The 24682-nt window shown below is 57.2% G+C and overlaps 1 protein-coding gene and 1 pseudogene across 16 annotated transcripts in view; both read left to right on the top strand.

Annotated features, from left to right (window-relative positions):
* Nucleotides 1–1656: 1656 nt before the first annotated feature.
* On the top strand, nucleotides 1657–2771 carry LOC311446264 (Ig lambda chain V-1 region pseudogene; annotated as a pseudogene). The gene is made up of 3 exons: nucleotides 1657–1664; nucleotides 1900–2192; nucleotides 2713–2771. The product of its transcript is annotated as an Ig lambda chain V-1 region pseudogene (transcript).
* Nucleotides 2772–12426: 9655 nt separating this feature from the next.
* IGLL1 (immunoglobulin lambda like polypeptide 1) overlaps nucleotides 12427–24682 on the top strand; it is a 56236-nt gene continuing 43980 nt past the window's right edge. For 2 of the 15 annotated variants that reach the window (XM_084539303.1, XM_084539295.1), the window contains exon 1: nucleotides 16919–17001. In XM_084539303.1, the coding sequence (XP_084395429.1) occupies nucleotides 16956–17001 (46 nt within the window). In that variant the 5' untranslated portion in view covers nucleotides 16919–16955. Of the gene's footprint in view, nucleotides 12509–16918; nucleotides 17002–17119; nucleotides 17411–19940; nucleotides 20232–22950; nucleotides 23033–23175; nucleotides 23467–24682 lie in introns of those variants that run through there. The other 13 variants (XM_084539280.1, XM_084539276.1, XM_084539285.1 and 10 more) reach the window with 12 other exon arrangements.

Genomic DNA, 24682 nt, shown 5'->3' with positions numbered 1-24682 from the left:
GCAAATCAGAGCTGGGAGTGGGCTGCTCCTGACTGGGGGCATGAATCCAGGTGGCCTCTGGAGTGGGACTCATGAGTGCCCACCACCATCAGTTCATGGGCAGCCTTGTGGAGCCATAGGTCCTGCTGTCCGATGGGTGCCTGTGGGCAGAGTGGCCTCGTGCCACAGCTGCTGTGCAGTGAGGTCTGTGCATGTGGGGCACTCGCTGAGCCCCATTTTCTCCCCTCTCTCCTCTCCCTCTCCAGGTTCCCTGGTCCAGGCAGCGCTGACTCAGCCAGCCTCAAAGTCAGTGAACCTGGGAGACCCCGTGTAGATCACCTGCTCTGGGGGTAGCTACAACGAATATGGCTGGTACCAGCAGGAGACCCCAGGCAGTGCCCCCGTCACCGTGATCTACAACAGCAACCAGAGACCCTCAGACATCCCTTCACGATTCTCTGCTTCCAAATCTGGCTCCACGAACACGTTAACCATCACTGGGGTCCAAGCCGAGGACGAGGCCGTCTATTACTGTGGGAGCAGTGACAGCAGTGGTGTTGGTTTAGTGACACAGGGAGATGTGGAAGTGAGGGAGAGCCTGGAGATAAAGACAAAGGTTTTCTGCCCTCCTCCCTCAAGGGAGCAGCTGTGGACTCTCCTCTTCCAGTGATGTTGATCCCTTTCTTAGTACATGAAAATGGTTTTGTGTACAGGGCACTCGCTGAGCCCCATTTTCTCCCCTCTCTCCTCTCCCTCTCCAGGTTCCCTGGTCCAGGCAGCGATTACTCAGACAGACTCAAAATCGGTGAACATGGCAGGAACTATGGAGATCACCTGCTGTGGGGGCGGTAGCTTCTATGGCAGTTACTATTATGCCTGGTACCAGCAGAAGATCCCTGGCACTGGCCCTGTCACCGTGATCTATGCCAATAACAACAGACCCTCGGGCATCCCTTCTCGATTCTCTGGTTCCACATCTGGCTCCACAAACACGTTAACCATCACTGGGGTCCAAGCCGAGGACGAGGCCGTCTATTACTGTGGGAGCTTCGACAGCAGCAGTGGTTATGACACGGTGATGCTGACTGGGCAGAGAGATCCTGCATGTCAAAGAGGTTGGTTTAGTCTCCCCTTTCCTCTCAGCTCGGCAGGCCATGTCACCGGGTGTGGGGGTCTACTTTCTTTCCTTCTGCCCTTCACCTTTTACACCATCTCGCAGGGCTTCACTGTGTTTCAGCTCCCCCAGGCTGAGTGTTGCCCAGGGCCCTGCAGCTGCACAGCTGCCTGCAGTGCACGTGGCTGGGTGCGTGCGCGTTGGGCACCTGGGGAGACCCAGGTATGCCCTGGGCTGTCTGCCCAGGGAGAGCTCCTGCCTCAGCCCTTTGGTTGCCCAGTGGTCTGGTTCGGGCACTGGTGATGCCTGTGTGCATGGGACAAGCTGCAGAGATGTGTGGGTGGACTCAACGTTAGCGAACCTGGGAGACACCATGCAGATCACCTTCTCCAGGTCTAGCAGTGGCTACAATTATGGCTGGTACCAGCAGAAGACTCCTGGCAGTGCCCCTGTCACCGTCATCTATTGGAACAACAAGAGACCCTCAGGCATCCCTTCACGATTCTCTGGTTAGAAATCTGGCTACACAGGCATGTTAACCATCACTGGGGTCCAAGCCAAGAATGGAGATGTCTGTTACTGTGGGAGCGGGGACAGCAGTGCTGGTGATGGTATAATGATACAGAGTAATAAGGGCATGAGGGACAGACCACAGCTAGAAATGCAGGCTTTCTGCCTTTGTCCCTAAGAACGGAGCAGAGCATTGGTTGCTGAGGCGGGTTCCTGGTCCCTCGGCATAACCACAGATGTGAGTTTAGTAATTTGTGGAGCCCTGTTTTCTCCCCTCTCTCTTCTCCCTCTCCAAGTTCCCTGGTCCAGGCAGAGATTACTCAGCTGGCCTCAAAGTCAGTTAACCGAGGAGACCGCGTACAGATCACCCGCTTTGGGAGTAGCAGCAACTATGGCTGGTTCCAGCAGAAGACCCCAGGCAGTGCCCCTGTCACCGTGATCTACTACAACGACAGGAGACCCTTGAGCATCCCTTATTGTTTCTCTGGTTCCAAATCTGGCTCCACGGGCACATTAACCATCACTGGGGTCCAAGCTGAGGATGAGGCTGTCTATGGCTCTGGAAGGCACGACAGCAGTGCTAGTGCTGGTATAGTGACACAGACTACTCTCTCTCTCCAGGTTCAGTGGTCCAGGCAGCGCTGACTGAGACGGCCTCAAAGTCAGTGAACCCCGGAGACACCGTGCAGATCACCTGCTCCGGGGGTAGCAGCAGCTACAGTTATGGCTAGTACCAGCAGAAGACCCCTGGCACTGCCCCTGTCACTGTGATCTATGAAAATACCAAGAGACCCTCGGGCATCCCTTCACGATTCTCTGCTTCCAAATCTGGCTCCACAGCCACGTTAACCATCACTGGGGTCCAAGCCGAGGATGAGGCCGTCTATTACTGTGGGAGTGTGGACAGCAGTGCTAGTGCTGGAATAGTCACACAGAGCAATGGGGACATGAGGGACAGAGCACAGCTAGAAATGGAGCCTTCCTGCTCTTGTGACCCAGAGATGATCAGCGCTATGTGGCTGAGGCAGGTTCCTGGTCCCTTTGCCTGACCACAGCTGTTAGTTGGGAGCTGAGCCCCGTTTTCTCCCCTCTCTTCTCTCCCTCTCCAGGTTCCCTGGTCCAGGCAGCGATTACTCAGCCGGCCTCGAAGTCAGTGTCCTCGCTGTGAGCTGGTGACAGTGGGGTTGCCTCTGGCTGGACCAGTTTGTGGATGATGCATGCTACTGAGTTCACGTGAACTTGTGCAGCATCTGGTCTTGATTGCTGTGAGAATGCTGCAGTCCCTCAGCTGGCTTGGGAGTCACAGGCACGGGGGATGTGTGCGTGTTTCCTTACTGCTGAGTAGCCTTGAAGCCCCTGATGCCCACGCAGTTCCTGTCGGGCACGAGATCCCAGTTCTTTGTTCTGCATTTGCTCTTTGCTGGCGAATGGTGCAGGCATCCCCAGGTGTGTACACAGACAGAGGGAGGCACCAGGAGCTTGGCTGCTGACGGGTGGGTTTGTGTCTTGGATCGCATGAGCCTGCATGGTGTCGGTGAGGGGTCTGTGGCTGATCTCTAACCCTTGTGTTTCTCCTCCTCCGTCTCCTGCAGCTGCTGCCAGGGACTGAGAGCCCCGGGGTCCCCTCGCGGTGCTGTGCGAGTCCTGTGGCGGGCAGGAGGCGCTGCTGCAGTGCGGGGCCAGGGCCTGGCTTAATGCAGAGCCCCACGGGGAGCCCCGTGGAGGAGAAGGCAGCGCCTGCGGCCAGGCAGGGGGCAAAGCACTGCTGCCAGCCCTCAGCCCTGCTGGGAGGCTCGGCTGGGTCTCACCGAGGGCAGATGTGCAGAGAATCAGTGAGTGGTTGCGGTTGGAGAGCACCTCAGCAGCAACCAACGTCCCCATACCACCAATGTCACCCACTGAACCATGTCCCTAAGTACCACATCCAGCTCCCGCAGGGCAGGGGGAGCACTGGGTTAGGGGCTGCCAGAGACCGTGGGGCCGGGGCTGTGTGGAGGGGCCGTGCTGCGGCCGGGCGGGGGTTTAAGAGGGAGTTGGGGTCCACAGCACAGCCCCGTCGGCGTGGGGACTCGCAGCTGGTGGGATCTCGCCATGGCATGGGTCCCTCTCCTCCTCGCGGTGCTCACCCACACCTCAGGTGCCCTGGACACACTCGCTGTGCCTGGCCGGGCCCTTTGGGCAATGGGGCCCTGGCCTTGTCCTGCTGCTGTGCGCTGAGGGCTGTGCATGTGGGGCACTCACTAAGCCCTTTTTCTCCCCTCTCTCCTCTCCCTCTCCAGGTTCCCTGGTCCAGGCAGCAATTTCTCAGCCGGCCTCGAAGTCGGTGAACCTGGGAGGAACTGTGCAGATCACCTGCTCTGGGGGTAGCAGCAGCTACGGTTATGGCTGGTACCAGCAGAAGACCCCTGGCACTGCCCCTTTCACCGTGATCTATAGCAACAACCAGAGACCCTCGGGCATCCCTTCATGATTCTCTGGTTCCACATCTGGCTCCACAGCCACGTTAACCATCACTGGGGTGCAAGCCGAGGATGAGGCCGTCTATTACTGTGCTAGCTGGGACAGCAGCTATGATGGTGTCGGGGTGTCAGAGAGCAATGAGGATGTGCTCCAAGGCCCTAGGCACTGTCCCATTGCTACAAAGAGAGGTCTGTGCACGTGGGCCACTTGGTGAGCCCCATTTTCTCTCCTCTCTCCTCTCCTTTTCCAGGTTTCCTGGTCCAGGCAGTGATAACTTAGCCATCCTCAAAGTCGGCGAATGCGGAACACACCACGCAGATCACCTGCTCCGGGAGTACTGGCTGGTATGGCTGGTACCAGGAGAAGACCCCTGGTACTGCCTCTGTCACTGTGATCTATGACAGCACAAAGAGACCTTCAAGCATCCTTTCATGATTCTCTGCTTCCAAATCTGGCTCCACGAACATATTAACCGTCACTGGGGTCCAAGCCGAGGATGAGGCCGTCTATTACTGTGGGAGTGTGGACAGCAGTGCTAGTGCTGGAATAGTCACACAGAGCAATGGGGACATGAGGGACAGAGCACAGCTAGAAATGGAGCCTTCCTGCTCTTGTGACCCAGAGATGATCAGCGCTATGTGGCTGAGGCAGGTTCCTGGTCCCTTTGCCTGACCACAGCTGTTAGTTGGGAGCTGAGCCCCGTTTTCTCCCCTCTCTTCTCTCCCTCTCCAGGTTCCCTGGTCCAGGCAGCGATTACTCAGCCGGCCTCGAAGTCAGTGTCCTCGCTGTGAGCTGGTGACAGTGGGGTTGCCTCTGGCTGGACCAGTTTGTGGATGATGCATGCTACTGAGTTCACGTGAACTTGTGCAGCATCTGGTCTTGATTGCTGTGAGAATGCTGCAGTCCCTCAGCTGGCTTGGGAGTCACAGGCACGGGGGATGTGTGCGTGTTTCCTTACTGCTGAGTAGCCTTGAAGCCCCTGATGCCCACGCAGTTCCTGTCGGGCACGAGATCCCAGTTCTTTGTTCTGCATTTGCTCTTTGCTGGCGAATGGTGCAGGCATCCCCAGGTGTGTACACAGACAGAGGGAGGCACCAGGAGCTTGGCTGCTGACGGGTGGGTTTGTGTCTTGGATCGCATGAGCCTGCATGGTGTCGGTGAGGGGTCTGTGGCTGATCTCTAACCCTTGTGTTTCTCCTCCTCCGTCTCCTGCAGCTGCTGCCAGGGACTGAGAGCCCCGGGGTCCCCTCGCGGTGCTGTGCGAGTCCTGTGGCGGGCAGGAGGCGCTGCTGCAGTGCGGGGCCAGGGCCTGGCTTAATGCAGAGCCCCACGGGGAGCCCCGTGGAGGAGAAGGCAGCGCCTGCGGCCAGGCAGGGGGCAAAGCACTGCTGCCAGCCCTCAGCCCTGCTGGGAGGCTCGGCTGGGTCTCACCGAGGGCAGATGTGCAGAGAATCAGTGAGTGGTTGCGGTTGGAGAGCACCTCAGCAGCAACCAACGTCCCCATACCACCAATGTCACCCACTGAACCATGTCCCTAAGTACCACATCCAGCTCCCGCAGGGCAGGGGGAGCACTGGGTTAGGGGCTGCCAGAGACCGTGGGGCCGGGGCTGTGTGGAGGGGCCGTGCTGCGGCCGGGCGGGGGTTTAAGAGGGAGTTGGGGTCCACAGCACAGCCCCGTCGGCGTGGGGACTCGCAGCTGGTGGGATCTCGCCATGGCATGGGTCCCTCTCCTCCTCGCGGTGCTCACCCACACCTCAGGTGCCCTGGACACACTCGCTGTGCCTGGCCGGGCCCTTTGGGCAATGGGGCCCTGGCCTTGTCCTGCTGCTGTGCGCTGAGGGCTGTGCATGTGGGGCACTCACTAAGCCCTTTTTCTCCCCTCTCTCCTCTCCCTCTCCAGGTTCCCTGGTCCAGGCAGCAATTTCTCAGCCGGCCTCGAAGTCGGTGAACCTGGGAGGAACTGTGCAGATCACCTGCTCTGGGGGTAGCAGCAGCTACGGTTATGGCTGGTACCAGCAGAAGACCCCTGGCACTGCCCCTTTCACCGTGATCTATAGCAACAACCAGAGACCCTCGGGCATCCCTTCATGATTCTCTGGTTCCACATCTGGCTCCACAGCCACGTTAACCATCACTGGGGTGCAAGCCGAGGATGAGGCCGTCTATTACTGTGCTAGCTGGGACAGCAGCTATGATGGTGTCGGGGTGTCAGAGAGCAATGAGGATGTGCTCCAAGGCCCTAGGCACTGTCCCATTGCTACAAAGAGAGGTCTGTGCACGTGGGCCACTTGGTGAGCCCCATTTTCTCTCCTCTCTCCTCTCCTTTTCCAGGTTTCCTGGTCCAGGCAGTGATAACTTAGCCATCCTCAAAGTCGGCGAATGCGGAACACACCACGCAGATCACCTGCTCCGGGAGTACTGGCTGGTATGGCTGGTACCAGGAGAAGACCCCTGGTACTGCCTCTGTCACTGTGATCTATGACAGCACAAAGAGACCTTCAAGCATCCTTTCATGATTCTCTGCTTCCAAATCTGGCTCCACGAACATATTAACCGTCACTGGGGTCCAAGCCGAGGATGAGGCCGTCTATTACTGTGGGAGTGTGGACAGCAGTGCTAGTGCTGGAATAGTCACACAGAGCAATGGGGACATGAGGGACAGAGCACAGCTAGAAATGGAGCCTTCCTGCTCTTGTGACCCAGAGATGATCAGCGCTATGTGGCTGAGGCAGGTTCCTGGTCCCTTTGCCTGACCACAGCTGTTAGTTGGGAGCTGAGCCCCGTTTTCTCCCCTCTCTTCTCTCCCTCTCCAGGTTCCCTGGTCCAGGCAGCGATAACTCAGCCGGCCTCGAAGTCAGTGCCCTCGCTTTGAGCTGGTGGCTGGGGGGTTGCCTCTGGCTGGACCAGTTTGTGGATGATGCATGCTACTGAGTTCACGTGAACTTGTGCAGCATCTGGTCTTGATTGCTGTGAGAACGCTGCAGTCCCTCAGCTGGCTTGGGAGTCACAGGCACGGGGGACGTGTGCGTGTTTCCTTACTGCTGAGTAGCCCTGAAGGTCCTGATGCCCACACAGTTCCTGTCGGGCACGAGATCCCAGTTCTTTGCTCTGCAGTTGCTCTTTGCTGGCGAATGGTGCAGGCATCCCCAGGTGTGTACACAGACAGAGGGAGGCAACGAGAGCTTGGCTGCTTTGGGCAATGGGGCCCTGGCCTCGTCCTGCTGCTGTGCACTGAGGGCTGTGCGTGTGGGGCACTCGCTGAGCCCTTTTTCTCCCCTCTCTCCTCTCCCTCTCCAGGTTCCCTGGTCCAGGCAGCTCTGACTCAGCCAGCCTCGAAGTCGGTGAACCTGGGAGGAACCGTGCAGATCACCTGCTCCGGGAGTAGCTACGGTTATGGCTGGTACCAGCAGAAGACCCCTAGCTGTGCCCCTGTCACTGTGATCTATAGTGACAGCAAAAAAGTCCCTCGGGCTTCCCTTCAAGATTCTCTGCTTCCACATCTGGCTCTGTGTCCACGTTAACCATTACTGGTGTCCAAGCTGAGGACGAGGCCGTCTATTACTGTGGTAACAGGGACAGCAGCACTGATGCTGGTATAGGGACACAGAGCAATGTGGAAGTGAATGACAAACCACAGGTAAAAATGGAGGCTTTTTGCCCTTGTCCTTCAGGGCTGATTGAGCAGGTCTGAGCATTGATATTCAGCATTCGTGGTTCTGGCTCCACAGCCACGTTAACCATCACTGGGGTCCAAGCCGAGAATGAGGCCATCTATTACTGTGGGAGCTTCGACAGCAGCAGTGGTTATGACACGGTGATGCTGACTGGGCAGAGAGATCCTGCATGTCAAAGAGGTTGGTTTAGTCTCCCCCTTCCTCTCAGCTCAGCAGGGCCATGTCACCGGGTGTGGGGGTCTCCCTTCTTTCCTGTTCCCCTTCCCTTTGTCCACCATGTCCCAGGGCTTTGCTGCTTTTCAGCTCGCCCAGGCTGAGTGTTTCCCAGGGCCCTGCAGCTGCACAGGTGCTTGCAGTGCACGTGGCTGGGTGCGTGCGTGTTGGGCACGTGGGGAGACCCGGGCGTGCCCTGGGCAGACAGGGAGAGCTCCTGCCTCAGCCCTTTGGTTGCCCAGTGGTCTGGTTCAGGCACCGGTGATGCCTGTGTCCATGGGACAAGCTGCAGAGATGTGTAGCTCCAGGGGTAGCTTGCAGTATGGCTGGCCTCAGTACAGCTTTCGGTATGGCTGACTCAGCCGGCCTCAAAGTCTGCAAATCCAGGAGATACCGTGCAGATCACCTGCTCCGGGAGTAGCAGCTGGTATGGCTGGTACCAGCAGAAGACCCCTGGCACTGGCCCTGTCACCATGATCTACAACAGGAACCAAAGACCCTCGGGCATCCCTTCAAGATTCTCTGCTTCCACATCTGGCTCCACGGGCACGTTAACCATCTCTGGGGTCCAAGCCGAAGACAAGGCCGTCTATTACAGTGGTGTCTACGACGGCAGTAGTGATGTATGTGTGTGGGGGGCACTTGCTGAGCTCCCTTTTCTCCACTCTCTCCTCCCCTTCTCCAGGTTCCCTGGTCCAGGCAGTGATTATCCAGCTGTTCTCAAAGTCAGTAAATCCGGGAGACAATGTGGAGATCACCTGCTCCAAGGCTAGTGCTGCAAGTGATGGAAAATATTATTATGCCTGGTACCAGCAGAAGACCCCTGACAGTGCCCCCGTCACTGTGATCTATGAGAACACCAAGAGACCCTCAGGCATCCTGTCAAGATTCTCTGGTTCCTTATCTGGCTCCACAGCCACGTTAACCATCACTGGGGTCCAAGCTGAGGACGAGGCCGTCTATTACTGTGGGAGCAGGGACAGCAGTGGTGGTGGTTCAGTGACATAGGGATATGTGGAAGTGAGCAACAGACTGGTGCTAAAGACAAAGGTTTTTTGCCCTCTTCCCTTAAGGGGGCAGCTGTGGACTCTTCTCTTCCAGTGATGTTGATCCCTTTCCCAGTACGTGAAAATAGTTTTGTGTGCTGGGTACTCACTGAGCCCCGTTTTCTCCCCTCTCTCCTCTCCCTCTCCAGGTTCCCTGGTCCAGGCAGCGCTGACTCAGCTGGCCTCAAAGTCAGTAAACCTGGGAGGGACCGTGCAGATCAGCTGCTCCGGGGGTAGCAGCAGCTACGATTATGGCTGGAATCAGCAGAAGTCTCCTGGCAGTGCCCCTGTCACTGTGATCTACTGTGATCTAACGACAAGAGACCCTCAGGCATCCCTTCTCGATTCTCTGGTTCCACATCTGGCTCCACTAACACGTTAACCATCCCTGGGGTCCAAGATGAGGACGAGGCCATCTATTACTGTGGTAACAGGGACAGCAGCACTGATGCTGGTATAGGGACACAGAGCAATGTGGAAGTGAAGGACAGCCCACAGGTTAAAATGGAGACTTTTTGCCCTTCTCCTTCAGGGCTGAGCAGGTCTGAGCAGTGATATTCAGCGTTTTTGGTTCTGGCAGGTTTATTTGCAAGGCTGTGTGGCTCTGCTCATTGGTCAGTGTTCAGGGCTGTCAGTCCCTTGGTGTTGTAAGAGCCTCCAGGTTTGAGTCTTGTCCAACTACTGTCGGTGAGGCCTGTGCGTGTGGGGCACTCGCTGAGCCCCATTTACAAACCCTCTCTCCTCTCCTTCTCCAGGTTCCCTAGTCCAGGCAGCAGTGACTCAGCCGGCCTCAAAGTCAGTGAACCCGGGAGACACCGTGCAGATCACCTGCTCCGGGAGTAGTGATGGCTATGGTTGGTTCCAGCAGAAGACCCCTGGTACCGCCCCTGTCACTGTGATCTATAGCAACAACAAGAGACCCTCGGGCATCCCTTCACGATTCTCTGGTTTTGCATCTGGCTACACGGGCACGTTAACCATCACTGGGGTCCAAGCCGAGGATGAGGCTGTCTATTACTGTGGGAGCGGGGACAGCAGTGCTGGTGCTGGTATAGTGATACAGAGTAATGAGGGCATGAGGCACAGACCACAGCTAGAAATGCAGGCTTTCTTCCCTTGTCCCTAAGAGCTGAATAGAGCTTTGGTGCTGAGGCAGGTTCCTGGTCCCCTGGCATGACCACAGCTGTGAGTTTATTAATTTGTTGAGCCCCATTTTCTTCCCTCTCTTCTTGCCCTCTCCAGGTTCCCTGGTCCAGGCAGCAGTGACTCAGCCGGCCTCGAAGTAGGCAAACCTGGGAGGGACCGTGCAGATCACCTGCTCCGGGGGTAGCGCTGCCAGTGATGGCAAATATTATTATGCCTGGTACCAGCAGAAGACCCCTGGCACTGGCCCTGTCACCGTGATCTATCTCAATGACAAGAGACCCTCAGGCATCCCTTCATGATTCTCTGGTTCCACATCTGGCTCCACAAACATGTTAACCATCTCTGGGGTCCAAGCCGAGGATGAGGCTGTCTATTACTGTGCTAGCTGGGACAGCAGCTATGATGGTGTCGGGGTGTCAGAGAGCAATGAGGATGTACTGGAAGTCCCTTGGCCCTGTCCCACTGTTACGTATTGAGGTATGTGAATGTGGGCCACTCGCTGAGCCCCGTTTTCTGCCCCCTTTCCTCTCCCTCACCAGGTTCCCTGGTCCAGGCAGCAGTGACTCAGCCAGCCTCAAATTGGCGAACCTGGGAGACACCGTGCAGATCACCTGCTCCGGGAGTAGTGATGGCTATGGTTGGTTCCAGCAGAAGACCTCTGGCACTGGCCCTGTCACCGTGATCTACAACGACAAGAGACCCTCGGGCATCCCTTCACGATTCTCTGGTTCCTTGTCTGACTCCACAGCCACGTTAACAATCACTGGTATCCAAACTGAGGATGAAGCTGTCTATTACTGTGGGAGCAAGGACAGCAGCTATGATGGTGTCTGGGTGTCAGAGAGCAATGAGGATGTGCTCCAAGTTCTTTGGCCCTGTCCTGCTGCTGCGCAGTGATGTCTGTGCATATGGGCCACTCGCTGAGCCCCTTTTTCTCCCCTCTCTCCTCTCCAGGTTCCCTGGTCCAGGCAGTGCTGACTTAGCCAGCCTCAAATTCGGCGAAACCAGGAGACACCATGCAGATCACCTGCTCTGGGAGTAGCAGCTGGTATGGCTGGTACCAGCAGAAAAACCCTGGAAGTGCCCCTGTCACCGTGATCTATGATAGCACAAAGAGACCCTCGGGCATCCCTTCATGATTCTCTGCTTCCACGTCTGGTTCCATGAACGCATTAACAATCTCTGCAGTCCAAGCTGAGGACGATACTGTCTATTACTGTGGGAGCTTAGGCCGCAGTGTGGCCAGTATCCATCTACCCTGGGTGCTCATCGATGGGTCCTATGGGCTCATGGGTTCCCTGCTGAGCGTGGGTGTCAGTGCTCCTGCTGCTGGCACTGGGGGTTGTTGGCAGTGGTCCAGTGTCCCCTTTGGAGCCTGCTGTGCCCTCACTGTGAGCTGGTGACAGCGGGGTTGCCTCTGGCTGGACCAGTTTGTGGATGATGCATGCTACTGAGTTCACGTGAACTTGTGCAGCATCTGGTCTTGATTGCTGTGAGAATGCTGCAGTCCCTCAGCTGGCTTGGGAGTCACAGGCACGGGGGATGTGTGCGTGTTTCCTTACTGCTGAGTAGCCTTGAAGCCCCTGATGCCCACGCAGTTCCTGTCGGGCACGAGATCCCAGTTCTTTGTTCTGCATTTGCTCTTTGCTGGCGAATGGTGCAGGCATCCCCAGGTGTGTACACAGACAGAGGGAGGCACCAGGAGCTTGGCTGCTGACGGGTGGGTTTGTGTCTTGGATCGCATGAGCCTGCATGGTGTCGGTGAGGGGTCTGTGGCTGATCTCTAACCCTTGTGTTTCTCCTCCTCCGTCTCCTGCAGCTGCTGCCAGGGGCTGAGAGCCCCGGGGTCCCCTCGCGGTGCTGTGCGAGTCCTGTGGCGGGCAGGAGGCGCTGCTGCAGTGCGGGGCCAGGGCCTGGCTTAATGCAGAGCCCCACGGGGAGCCCCGTGGAGGAGAAGGCAGCGCCTGCGGCCAGGCAGGGGGCAAAGCACTGCTGCCAGCCCTCAGCCCTGCTGGGAGGCTCGGCTGGGTCTCACCGAGGGCAGATGTGCAGAGAATCAGTGAGTGGTTGCGGTTGGAGAGCACCTCAGCAGCAACCAACGTCCCCATACCACCAATGTCACCCACTGAACCATGTCCCTAAGTACCACATCCAGCTCCCGCAGGGCAGGGGGAGCACTGGGTTAGGGGCTGCCAGAGACCGTGGGGCTGGGGCTGTGTGGAGGGGCCGTGCTGCGGCTGGGCAGGGGTTTAAGAGGGAGTTGGGGTCCACAGCACAGCCCCGTCGGCGTGGGGACGTGCAGCTGGTGGGATCTCGCCATGGCCTGGGCCCCTCTCCTCCTCGCGGTGCTCACCCACACCTCAGGTGCCCTGGACACACTCGCTGCGCCCGGCCAGGCCCTTTGGGCAACGGGGCCCTGGCCTCATCCTGCTGCTGTGCGCTGAGGGCTGTGCGTGTAGGGCACTCACTAAGCCCTTTTTCTCCCCTCTCTCCTCTCCCTCTCCAGGTTCCCTGGTCCAGGCAGCACTGACTCAGTCGGAGCCGAAGTCGGTGAACCTGGGAGGAACCGTGCAGATCACCTTCTCCGGGGGTAGTAGCTACTATGGCAGTTACTATTATCTTCTGCTGGTACCAGCAGAAGACCCCTGGCACTGCCCCTGTCACCGTGATCTACCAGAACAACAAGAGACCCTCAGGCATCCCTTCTCGATTCTCTGGTTCCATATCTGGCTCCACGGCCACATTAACCATCACTGGGGTCCAGGCCGCGGATGAGGCCGTCTATTACTGTGGTGGCTACGACAGCAGCTGGAGTGCTGTAGAGTGACAGTGAGTTACAAGATGTGGGAGAATCCAAAGCCTTAAGAAGGCTTTCTCTCCTTCCTGTTGGCCGTACAGAGCTGTAGCAGTAGCCAGATTCTTATTCCCTCTCTATGTCCCCGGCTGTGAATGTGCTCCCCATTGTCCCTTGTGGTATGGGAGGTGTCTTTGTGGGTGGTGTGCCTTGTTCCTCTTCCTAAAACAGGCACAGATTTATATTGTCCCCAATCAAACTGCCTGCTCCCATTGGTGCCTTTCTTGCTGCTGCTTCCAGCTCTCCTTTCAGTGGCCCTGTGTTGCAGGAAGAATGACTGAAAACACGACAGACACTAGTATGGTCAGATGATACTGTCTCTTTTTTACCCGAATAGCGTGACTTTTATAGCAAACTTAACAGGGGCGGATAGTGTCTCATTGGTCAAAAGGACTCAGACAAACAACTGCACAAAAAAAAAACACCTGCAAGAAAACAACCCACTTGTGATTAGCAGTCACATAGATCCCGTCCTTGAAGCCAGCTGCTGGCAACAATATTTTTCTAAATTCCTCAATTGGGTGATGTGGGAACACTGTCATGGGAACTTCTCATACTTGTCCTGGTAGCTTGGTTTGTTCAGCTGCAGCAAGCCATGGGATCTTTGCTGTTTCAAAAATCCCTCAACAGCCCTGGGACTCTGTCTGTTGTTTGTGTGTGGGGCTGTGGTTCCCTGGGTGGGACCAAGATCTTTTGGCAATGGGACCATCCCCATCCTGCTGCGACATGGTGAGGGCTGTGCGTGTGGGGTACTTGCTGAGCCCCGTTTTCACAGAATCACAGAATTACAGAATTCAATGGGTTGGAAGGGAACTCGAAAGATGGTTGGGACACTGGGTCCAACCCCTCTCTCCTCTCCCTCTCCAGGTTCCCAGGTCCAGGTAGCACTGACTCAGCTGGCCTCAAAGTTGGCAAACCTGGCAGGAACCGTGCAGATCACCTGCTCTGGAGGTAGCGCTACCAGTGATGGCAAATATTGGTATGCCTGGTATCAGCAGAAAAACCCTGGCATTGGCCCTGTCACCATGATCTGTGAGAACAGCAACAGAACCTTGGGCATCCCTTTGCAATTCCCTAGTTCTTTGTCTGGCTCCACAGCCAGGTAAAACATCACTGGAATCCAAGCTGAGGATGAGGCTGTTTATTACTGTGGGAGCAGGGACAGCAGTGGTGCTGGTTTAATGATGCAGGAAGATGTGGAAGTGAGCAACAGACTGGTGCTAATGGCGAAGGTTTTCTGCCCTCCTTCCTCAAGGGGGCAGCTGCGGACTTCTCCAGTGATGTTGATGCCTTTCCCAGAACATGAAAATAGTTTTGTGTGCAGGGCACTCGCTGAGCCCCTTGTTCTCTCCTCTCCCTCTCCAGGTTCCCTGGTCCAGGCAGTGCTGACTCAATCGGACCCGAAGTCGGTGAACCCAGGAGACACCGTGCAGATCACCTGCTCCGGGAGTAGCTACGCTTATGGCTGGTACCAGCAGAAGACCCCTGGCAGTGCCCCTGTCACCGTGATCTCTGACAATACCAACAGACCCTTGGACATCCCTTCTCGATTCTCTGGATCCAAATCTGGCTCCACAGCCACGTTAACCATCACTGGGGTCTAAGCTGAGGATGAGGCCGTCTATGACTCTGGAAGCCACGACAGCAGTGCTAGTGCTGGTATAGTGACACAGAGCAATGTGGAAGTGAGGGACAGGCCACAGCTAGAAATGGAGGCTTTCTACACTTCTCCTCCAGCGCTCAGCAGGGCTGTGGGGATGAGGCTGGTTTCTGGCCCCTCTGCCTGACCACAGCTGTGAGTTTCCTCCATTTCATGCCCCAGTGCCCTGGGGAGGTGGCTGGGCTGGGCTCAATTCATCAAACATAGTCCTGGCCCAATCCCTTCTCCACCGTTTGTGGTATTCAGCATCCCCTTTTCTGGCAGGTGTCCTTGCAAGGCTGTGGAGTTCTTGCAAGGTGCTCTATGTTCAGGGCTGTCAGTGCCTCGGTGTTGTAAGAGCCTCCAGGTTTGGGTTTGTCCAGCTACTGTGGGGTGAGGGTTGTGCGTGTGGGGCACTCGCTGAGCCCCATTTTCTCCCCTCTCTCCTCTCCCTCTCCAGGTTCCCTGGTCCAGGCAGCGATTACTCAGTCGGAGCCGAAGTCGGTGAACCTGGGAGGCATCGTGCAGATCATCTGCTCCGGGGGTGGTACCTACTTTGGCAGCTACAGTTATGGCTGGTTCCAGCAGAAGACCCCTGGCAGTGCCCCAGTCACGGTGATCTACTACAACACCAACAGACCCTCGGGCATCCCTTCACAATTCTCTGGTTCCAAATCTGGCTCCACATCCACGTTAACCATCACTGGGGTCCAAGCCGAGGACGAGGCCGTCTATTACTGTGGTGGCTATGACAGCAGTGCTAGTGCTGACACAGTGACACAGAGCAATGGGGAAGTGATACAAAAACCTCCTGCCATTGCAGGAGCAGCTGGATCCCTGCTGTCCTCTCAGAGGGTGGCACAGGTCCCCATCTCATCTTTTCCCTTGGAGCCCAGTGCTGCAAGTGACAGTGCCTGCTGTCCCTGCTCTGCCCTACCACAGAAGCCCTTCCCTCAGGGATGGGATGGCCCCAGCAGACCCATCCCTTCCCCAAACTGCAGGGCCCTGGTACCCCGGTGCTCCCAGGCTGCTCCCTGGGCCCTGAAGGCTGCCTCCCTGCCCGGCTACAGCCACTGCCCTGCGGCATCACTGCAGGGACTAAGCCCGCAGAAAGCACGAAGAGACCACAATGTATGGATCACTAAAGAGCCAGGTCAAAGCTTCACCTTCAGACCATGACAGGAGATGTTTTGTGTGGATGCTGTACAAGGCTGCAGGGGCACCTCAAGGCTGGCCGTTTTCTGCTCCATCATGCCCCACAAGGACAGCCCCCTGAGCTGCTGCAGCACTGGCTGTGTTTGCCCAGTGCCAGAGCTTTGGGCTCATGCTGGGTCTGTGCAGGATCTCCAGCCTGCCCCTGGGGGACCTGGGCAGCCCCTGGCCCTGGTCCCTGCCGCAGCCACGTCCCCAGGGCCAAAAGGACTGCCCAGGACCCCGACCCTGTCCTCATCCTGCTCCCTAACCCCAGCACCGGGGCTACCTCTGGGTGTGAGGGTGAGGGCTCCTGCACATCACCGGTTCCTGAATGTCCTGTGTAGGGACATTTGCTGCATTCCTGTGAGCATGCTGGGGCAGAGGGATAAGGGATCTGTAAGGGAAGTTAGAGGGGCATGGGTGCAGTCCTGTCCACAGCCCTGTTCCCAGGACCTTGGTACACTGTGGGAGGGATGGGCAGAGCAGCACCGAGCACCTGCAGCCCTGGGGGAGATCTGCACTTTGCTAGCAGCCCCACTCCCTGCCCCACGTGCTGCTGCCCTTGCCTTCTGCATGTCAAGCTGCCCGGGACTCTGGGGTGGCAGATACCAACCAGATGAGGAGCTAGGAAGCAAGGAAGCAGGGGCTGTGCTGCGGCCCTTTCCCAGCCCCCTGGGACAGGCTTTCCCCATGGCAGAGCACAGTTGGTTGCCATCAGACCCTGTGGATGCTCCCCATGGCAGTTCTCTGGCAAGGATTAGTCCTTCCAGCCCAGCAGGGCACCCTCTCCTCAGCCGTGTGGTCCCCTTAGCCCCTCCATTCCAGCTCTCCCCGGGTGTTTGACCTCATAGCCACAGGAGCTGGGGAGGGGGCTCCATGTGCTCCACTTCTGGGCCTGGGTGCTGCCACGTGTCCCCAGCACGAGGCCAAGGACTACCCCCCTGTGCCTGCCGTGGAGGGGTTCGGGCGGGGAGGTGGGGAGCGAGGCGCGGGACGTGGCCGAGAGCGCGGGGCCGCATTTGCATGGAGGGGCCGTGCTGCGGCCGGGCAGGGGTTTAAGAGGGAGTCGGGGTCCGCGGCACAGCCCCGTCGGAGTGGGGACGCGCAGCTGGTGGGATCTCGCCATGGCCTGGGCCCCTCTCCTCCTCGCGGTGCTCGCCCACACCTCAGGTGCCCTGGACACACTCGCTGCGCCCGGCCGGGCCCTTTGGGCTGCTGCGCGCTGAGGGCTGTGCGTGTGGGGCACTCGCTGACCCCGTTTTCTCCCCTCTCTTGTCTCCCTCTCCAGGTTCCCTGGTCCAGGCAGCGATTACTCAGCCGGCCTCAAAGTCGGTGAACCCAGGAGACACCGTGCAGATCACCTGCTCCGGGGGTAGCAGCTACTATGGCTGGTACCAGCAGAAGACCCCTGGCACTGCCCCTGTCACCGTGATCTACTACAACAGCAAAAGACCCTCGGGCATCCCTTCACGATTCTCTGGTTCTGCATCTGGCTCCACAGCCACATTAACCATCACTGGGGTCCAAGCCGAGGATGAGGCCGTCTATTACTGTGGTGCCTACGACAGCAGTGGTACTGGTGACACAGTGTCACAGTGCAATGGGGAAGTGATACAAAAACCTCCTGCCATCACAGGAGCAGCTGGCTCCCTGCTGTCCCCTCAGATGGTGGCACACGTCTCTGTCTCAGCACTTGCCTTGGGGCCCAGTGCTGCAGGTGGCCGTGGCTGCTGTCCCTGCTCTGCCCTCCCACAAAGCCCCAGGGCTGTGCCCATCCCTCAGGGACAGGATGGCCCCAGCAGCCCCATCCCTGCCCCAAGTTGCAGGACCCAGCTGCTGGGAGTACCAAGAGCTATGGCTGGTAATCCTACAAGGCCCCTGGCACTGGCCCAGTCACTACGATCTATGATAGCATAAAGAAAAACTCTGGCATCCCTTCACGACTGTCTGGTTCCAAATCTGGCACCACAAACACGTTAACCGTCACTGTGGTCCAAGCTAAGGATGAGGCTGTCTATTACTGTGGTGCCTGGGACCGCTGCAGTGATGTCAGTGCGTATGGGGCACTCACTGAGCCCCGTTTTCTCCCTTCTCTTCTCTTCTCTTCCTCTCCAGGTTCCCTGGTCCAGGCAGTGCTGAGTCAGCTGGCCACGAAGACGGTGAACCTGGGAGACACCGTGCAGATCACCTGCTCCTTGGGTAGCGACTACTATGGCTGGTACCAGCAGAAGACCCCTGGCAGTGCTCCTGTTGCCGCGATCTATAGTGACACCAACAGACCCTCGGGCATCCCTTCACGAATCTCTGGTTCCATATCTGGCTCCGCAGCCACATTAACCATCACTGGGGTCGAAACCGAGGATGAGGCCGTCTATTACTGTGGTGGCTATGACAGCAGCTGGAGTGCTGTACAGTGACAGTGAGTTACAAGATGTGGGAGAATTCAAAGCCCTAGGAAGGCTTTCTATCCTTCCTCTTGGTTGTACAGAGCTGTTGCAGTAGCCAGATTCTTATTCCCTCCCTATTTTCCTGACTGTGAACGTCCTCCCCATTGTTCCTTGTTGTATGTGAGGTGTGCCTTGTTCCTGTCCCTAAAACAGGCATGGATTTATATCGTCCCCAGTCAAACTGCCTGCCGCTGTTGATGCCTCTATTGCTGCTGCCTCCAACTCTCCTTGCAGTGGCCCTGGGACTCTATCTATTGTCTGTGTGTGGGGCTGTGGTTCCCTGGGTGGGACCAAGATCTTTTGGCACTGCGACCATCCCCATCTGTGGTGGTTTTACCGTGCTGGGCAGCTAAACCCCACAACCGCTCTCTCACTCCCCCTCCTTTAGATAAGGAGGGGGAGAAGTAAAGCAAAGAACAACTCACGGGTTGAGATAAGGATAATTTAATTAAAGGGAAATAATTATAATAATTAAATAAAGACTACCATGAACTAAACAATTTAACTAAGGGGAAAATAAAAGGGAAAGGGGAAAAAGGGAGGAAAACAAACAAACAAAATAAATGAAAGCTATATGGAAGTGTAGAGGAAAGAAATTGCTCTCTACTTCCCACAAATGAGCAATGATTGACCACGTCCTTGAAGCAAGGCCTCAACGCACGCAGCCGGTGTTCGAGAGGAGGACCGACGTCTTCTCAACGAGAGCCCACCCCTCCCCTCTTCTTCCTGTTTCCACCTTTTATTGCTGAGTGTGACACCACATGGTATGGAATATCCCTTTGATTGGTTTAGGTCAGCTGCCCTAGTGATGTTTCTCTCCTCACTTTTTTGCCCACCCCCTAGGAGGGTTAGAGAAAGGCCCAACGCTGTGCCACTGCTGCTCAGCAGTAGACACAACACTGGTGTGATAACACTGCTGTTCCAGCTACAAGTACAGAGTACGGCACTGTATGGGCTGCTGCTGGGAAAGTTAACATTCCAGCCAGACCCAGTACACCATCCTGCTGCTACATGGTGAGGGCTGTGCGTGTGGGGTACTTGCTGAGCCCCGTTTTCACAGAATCACAGAATTACAGAATTCAATGGGTTGGAAGGGAACTCGAAAGATGGTTGGGACACTGGGTCCAACCCCTCTCTCCTCTCCCTCTCCAGGTTCCCAGGTCCAGGTAGCACTGACTCAGCTGGCCTCAAAGTTGGCAAACCTGGCAGGAACCATGCAGATCACCTGCTCTGGAGGTAGCGCTACCAGTGATGGCAAATATTGGTATGCCTGGTATCAGCAGAAAAACCCTGGCATTGGCCCTGTCACCATGATCTGTGAGAACAGCAACAGACCCTCGGGTATCCCTTCACGATTCTCTGGTTCCTTATCTGGCTCCACAGCCACCTTAACCGTCACTGGGGTCCAAGCTGAGGAAGAGGCCGTCTATTACTGTGGGAGCAGGGACAGCAGTGGTGCTGATTTAGTGACACAGGGATATGTGGAAGTGAGCAACAGACTGGTGCTAAAGACAAAGTTTTTCTGCCCTCTTCCCTCAAGGGGGCAGCTGTAGACTCTTCTCTTCCAGTGATGTTGATCCCCTTCTTAGTACATGAATATGGTTTTGTGTGCAGGGCACTCGCTGAGCCCCATTTTCTCCTCTCTCTCCTCTCCCTCTCCAGGTTCCCTGGTCCAGGCAGCGCTGACTCAATCGGACCCAAAGTCGGTGAACCCAGGAGACACCGTGCAGATCACCTGCTCCGGGAGTAGCTACGCTTACGGCTGGTACCAGCAGAAGACGCCTGGCAGTGCCCCTGTCACCGTGATCTATGGCAACACCAACAGACCCTCGGGTATCCCTTCTCGATTCTCTGCTTCCACATCTGGCTCCGTGTCAACGTTAACCATCACTGGGGTCCAAGCTGAGGATGAGGCTGTCTATTACTGTGGGAGCTTCGAAAGCAGCTATGTTGGTATCACAGTGTCACAGTGCAATGGGGAAGTGATATAAAACCTCCTGCCATCACAGGAGCAGCTGGGTCCCTGCTGTCCCCTCAGATGGTGGCACAGGTCTCCATCTTAGCACTAGCCTTGGGGCCCAGTGCTGCAGGTGGCTGTGCCTGTTGTCCGTGCTCTGCCCTCCCAGAGAACCCCAGGGTTTTGCCCTTCCCTCAGGAACGGGATGGCCCCAGGAGACCGATCCCTGTCCCATGCTGCAGGACCCAGCTGTTGCGAGTAGCATCAGCTATGACTGGTACTAGGACAAAACCTCTGGCACAGTCCCTGCCTCCGTGATCTATAGCAAAACAACAGTCCCTCGGGAATGCCTTCACGATTTTCTGTGGTTCCACATCTGGCACCACAAACACGTTAACCATCACTAGGGTCCAAGCCGAGGACGAGGCTGTCTATTTCTGTGGTGCCTGGGATGGCAGCGCTGGTCACGGCGAGTCCCAGCAATGGGGAAGTGAGAGGCCAAGCTGCTGTGGTACCAGGGCCCCTCGGGTGCCTGCTGCTGCAGCTTGGGCCTGGTCTAGGGCCAGGAAATGCCCCCGTGAGCTGGGTCCTGCTGTGTGGCACGTGCCCCATTCCTGCACAACCCCTCTGTGCTGCCTGCAGGAGCCAGGGCAGAGGAGCAGCAGAGTAAGGGGGAAGCGCAGGTGCTGGGGCTGGGGAAAGCCCCAGACGGCTGGGGCTGGCGCTGAGCTGGAGATCGTCTCCTCCCACCCTGCTCCACGCTGGGCCGGCTGCTGCCGCCTGCCCAGGGCCTGTCCCGTCTTGGTGTGAAGGCCTCCAAGATGGAGGCTCGGCACTGTGGTGGTTTTACTCGAGCGGACAGCCGAGCCCCACCACAACCGCTGTCTCAGCCCCCCGCCCCTTCAAAGAGGAAGAGGGAGAAAATAAAAGACAAAGAGTTTGAGGTTGAGATGAGAATTGTTTAATTAAAGAGAAAGGGAATGTGGAGTAAAAGAAACAAAAGAATCAACAAGGCCATGCGAAAGCACATGGAGAAAGGAAAAATATTACCCCCTACTTCCCCTCAACTCATAATGTTCGGCCACGTCCTGGGAAGCAGGGCCTCAAAACGCATAGCGGTTGTTCAGGAGGACAGCCCCCTCCCCACCAGAGCCCCCTGTTTATTGCTGAGTGAGACATCAGGAGCTATGGGATATCCCTTTGGTTGGGTTAGGTCAGCTGCCCTGGCGATGTCCCCTCCCTATCCCTTGCCCACCCCAAGCCTGCTGGCTCTTGGGGGCTTGGAGGGAGTCCTGATGCTGTGCCAGCACTACGCAGCAAGAGGCATCACACTGGAGTGATACCAGTGCTGTTTCCGCTACGAGTGCAGAGCACAGCACTGTGTGGGATGCTGCAGGGAAAGGTGACTCCAGCCCAGACAGACCCAACACAGGCAGCTCTCTGGGACAGGCATTGCATGCGTTTCACGGGCCTCGCAGCAAAAAGGCTTTTTGCTCCATTGGACAGAGTTCGACCAAAACGATCGGCGGGCTGGAGCACCTCTCCTGCAAGGAAAGGCTGAGGGAGCTGGGCTTGTTTAGCTTGGAGAAGAGAAAGCTCTGGGGAGGCCTTGTTGCGGCCTTTCAGCATTTGGGGGCGACTTATAGGAAACAAGGAGACAGATATTTTAGAGGGGCACGTAGTGATAGGACAAGGGGTGATGGTGTTAAACTGATAGCAGGAAGATTTAGAGTAGATACCAGGAAGGAATTGTTCACTCAGTGGCGGTGAGGCTCTGCAACAGGCTGCCCAGAGAAGCTGTGGCTGCCCCATCCCTGAAGAGCCCAAGGCCAGGCTGCACAGGCCTTTAGGACACCCGGTGTGGTGGGAGGCGGCGTGCCCATGGCAGGGGGCTGGGGAAGGTGGGTGGTAAGGTCCCTTCCTACCCAAACCATGCGGTGATTTTGTGATTCCCTGTTTGTCAGCCTGTGCCCGTTGCCTCTCGTGCCTGTTGCCTCCGGGAAGCGCCTGGCTCCATTTCCTTGGTGCCCCTGCAGGAGCGGTCCCTCAGCTAAGACACCTGCTGGCCTCTTGCTCTCGGGGCTGACAAACGCCAGATGTCCCTGTGCAAGCGGCGCTCTGAGCCCTTCGCCATCCTCGGGGCTCCTGCTAACGCAGCCGCTGGGGGCCTCCTTAACGCAAGGCACTTTGCTGACCCCGATGTGCTGGGGGTCCTGCCAGTCCCTGGGGCCACTTCTGTTGAGCCGCTGCCACCTGCTCAGCCCCTGTGTGCCTGGGCAGGCACCGGCTGTGTTGGGGAAAAGCAGCAGCGGCCACAGACATGTAAAGCTGTGTGAGGGGAAGATGGGGCAATGGGGTGCTGAGGCCGGAGGTGTCTGCACCTCACAGCGGTGCTGTGGGAGCTGTGAGCACTGCGTAGTACCCATAGTACCCGTAGTACCCGCCAGTGCCTGTGTCCCTGCTTTCCCTGTCTGCTTGGTTACATGAGTGCAGGGCAAGGGGCTGCGTGTGAGCGCTTTGCACCTGGGTGCTGCCACGTGTCCCCAGCACGAGGCCGGGGACAACCCCCCTGTGCCTGCGGTGGAGGGGCCGGGCGGGGAGGAGGGGAGCGAGGTGCGGGACGTTTCCAAGAGCGCGGGGCCGCATTTGCATGGAGGGGCTGTGCTGCGGCCGGGCGGGGGTTTAAGAGGGAGTCAGGGTCCGCAGCACAGCCCCGTCGGCGTGGGGACTCGCAGCTGGTGGGATCTCGCCATGGCCTGGGCCCCTCTCCTCCTCGCGGTGCTTGCCCACACCTCAGGTGCCCTGGACACACTCGCTGCGCCCGGCCGGGCTCTTTGGGCAATGGAGCCCTGGCCTCGTCCCGCTGCTGCGCGCTGAGGGCTGTGCATGTGGGGCACTCACTGAGCCCCATTTTCTCCCCTCTCTCTTTTCCTTCTCCAGGTTCCCTGGTCCAGGCAGCGCTGACTCAGCCGGCCTCAAAGTCGGCGAACCCAGGAGACACCGTGCATATCACTTGCTCCGGGGGTAGTGGCAGCTATGGCTGGTACCAGCAGAAGACCCCTGGCAGTGCCCCTGTCACCGTGATCTATGGCAACACCAACAGACCCTCGGGTATCCCTTCTCGATTCTCTGCTTCCACATCTGGCTCCGTGTCAACGTTAACCATCACTGGGGTCCAAGCTGAGGACGAGGCCGTCTATTACTGTGGGAACTACGAAAGCAGCTATGATGGTGTCACAGTGATACAGAGCAACGGGGAAGTGATACAAAAACCTCCTGCCATCACAGGAGCAGCTGGCTCCCTGCTGTCTCCTCAGACGGTGGCACACGTCCCCGTCTCATTGCTGCCCTTGTATCTCTGTGCTGCAAGTGGCTGTGCCTGGTCTCTGTGCCCTGCCCTCCCGCAGAACCCCAGGATTGTGCCCATCTCTCAGGGATGGGATGGACCCAGCAGCTCCATCTCTGCTCCAAGCTGCAGGGCCCAGGTACACCTGTGCTCCCAGGTTTCTCCCCGGTCCCTGAAGGCTGCCTCCCTGCACTAGGGCATCACTGCAGGGGCTCAGCCTGCAGAAAGCAGCAAGAGACCACAATGTGTGGATCGCTAGAGAGCCAGGTCAGAGCTTCACCTTCAGATCATGACAGGCATCGCTTACTCAGCCGGCCTGAAAGATGGTGAACCCGGGTGGAAACTTGGAGATCACCTGCTCCGGGGCTATCGCTGCCAGTGATGGTAAATACATGTATTATTATGGCTGGTACCAGTAGAAGACCCCTGGCACTGGCCCAGTCACCGTGATCTACCAGAACAACAAGAGACCCTCAGGCATCCCTTTGCGATTGTCTGGTTTTGCATCTGACTACACGGGCACATTAACCATCACTGGTATCCAAGCCGAGGACAAGGCTGTCTATTATTGTGGGAGCTGGGACAGCAGTGCTGGTGCTTATATAGTGACACAGAGCAATGAGGGCATGAGGGATAGACCACACCTGGAAATGGAGGCTTTCTGCCCTTGTCCCTTAGGGCTGAGCAGGGCTTAGGTGCTGAGGCAGGTTCCTGGTCCCTTTGCATGACCACAGTTGTAAGTCTATTAATTTGTTGAGCCTCGTTTTCTCCACACTCTCCTCGCCCTCTCTAGCTTCCCTGGTTCATGGAACACAGAATCAGAGAGCCTCTAACCTTGTGAGACCATGAGACACCATGCAGATCACTTGCTCTGGGAGTAGCTACAGTTATGTCTGGTACCAGCAGAAGACCCCTGGCATTGGCCCTGTCACCTTGATGTACAGAAACACCAACAGACACTTGGGCATGCCTTCACGATTCTCTGGTTCCTTGTCTGGCTCCACGGCCACGTTAACCGTCACTGGGGTCCAAGCTGAGGAAGAGGCCGTCTATTACTGTGGGAGCAGGGACAGCAGTGGTGCTGATTTAGTGACACAGGGA

Source organism: Aythya ferina (genome assembly GCF_964211825.1).
Source record: "Aythya ferina genome assembly, chromosome: 17".
Lineage (NCBI taxonomy): Eukaryota > Metazoa > Chordata > Aves > Anseriformes > Anatidae > Aythya > Aythya ferina.
The sequence above is the reverse complement of the archived record's forward strand: the minus strand, read 5'-3'. Positions and strand labels throughout refer to the sequence as shown.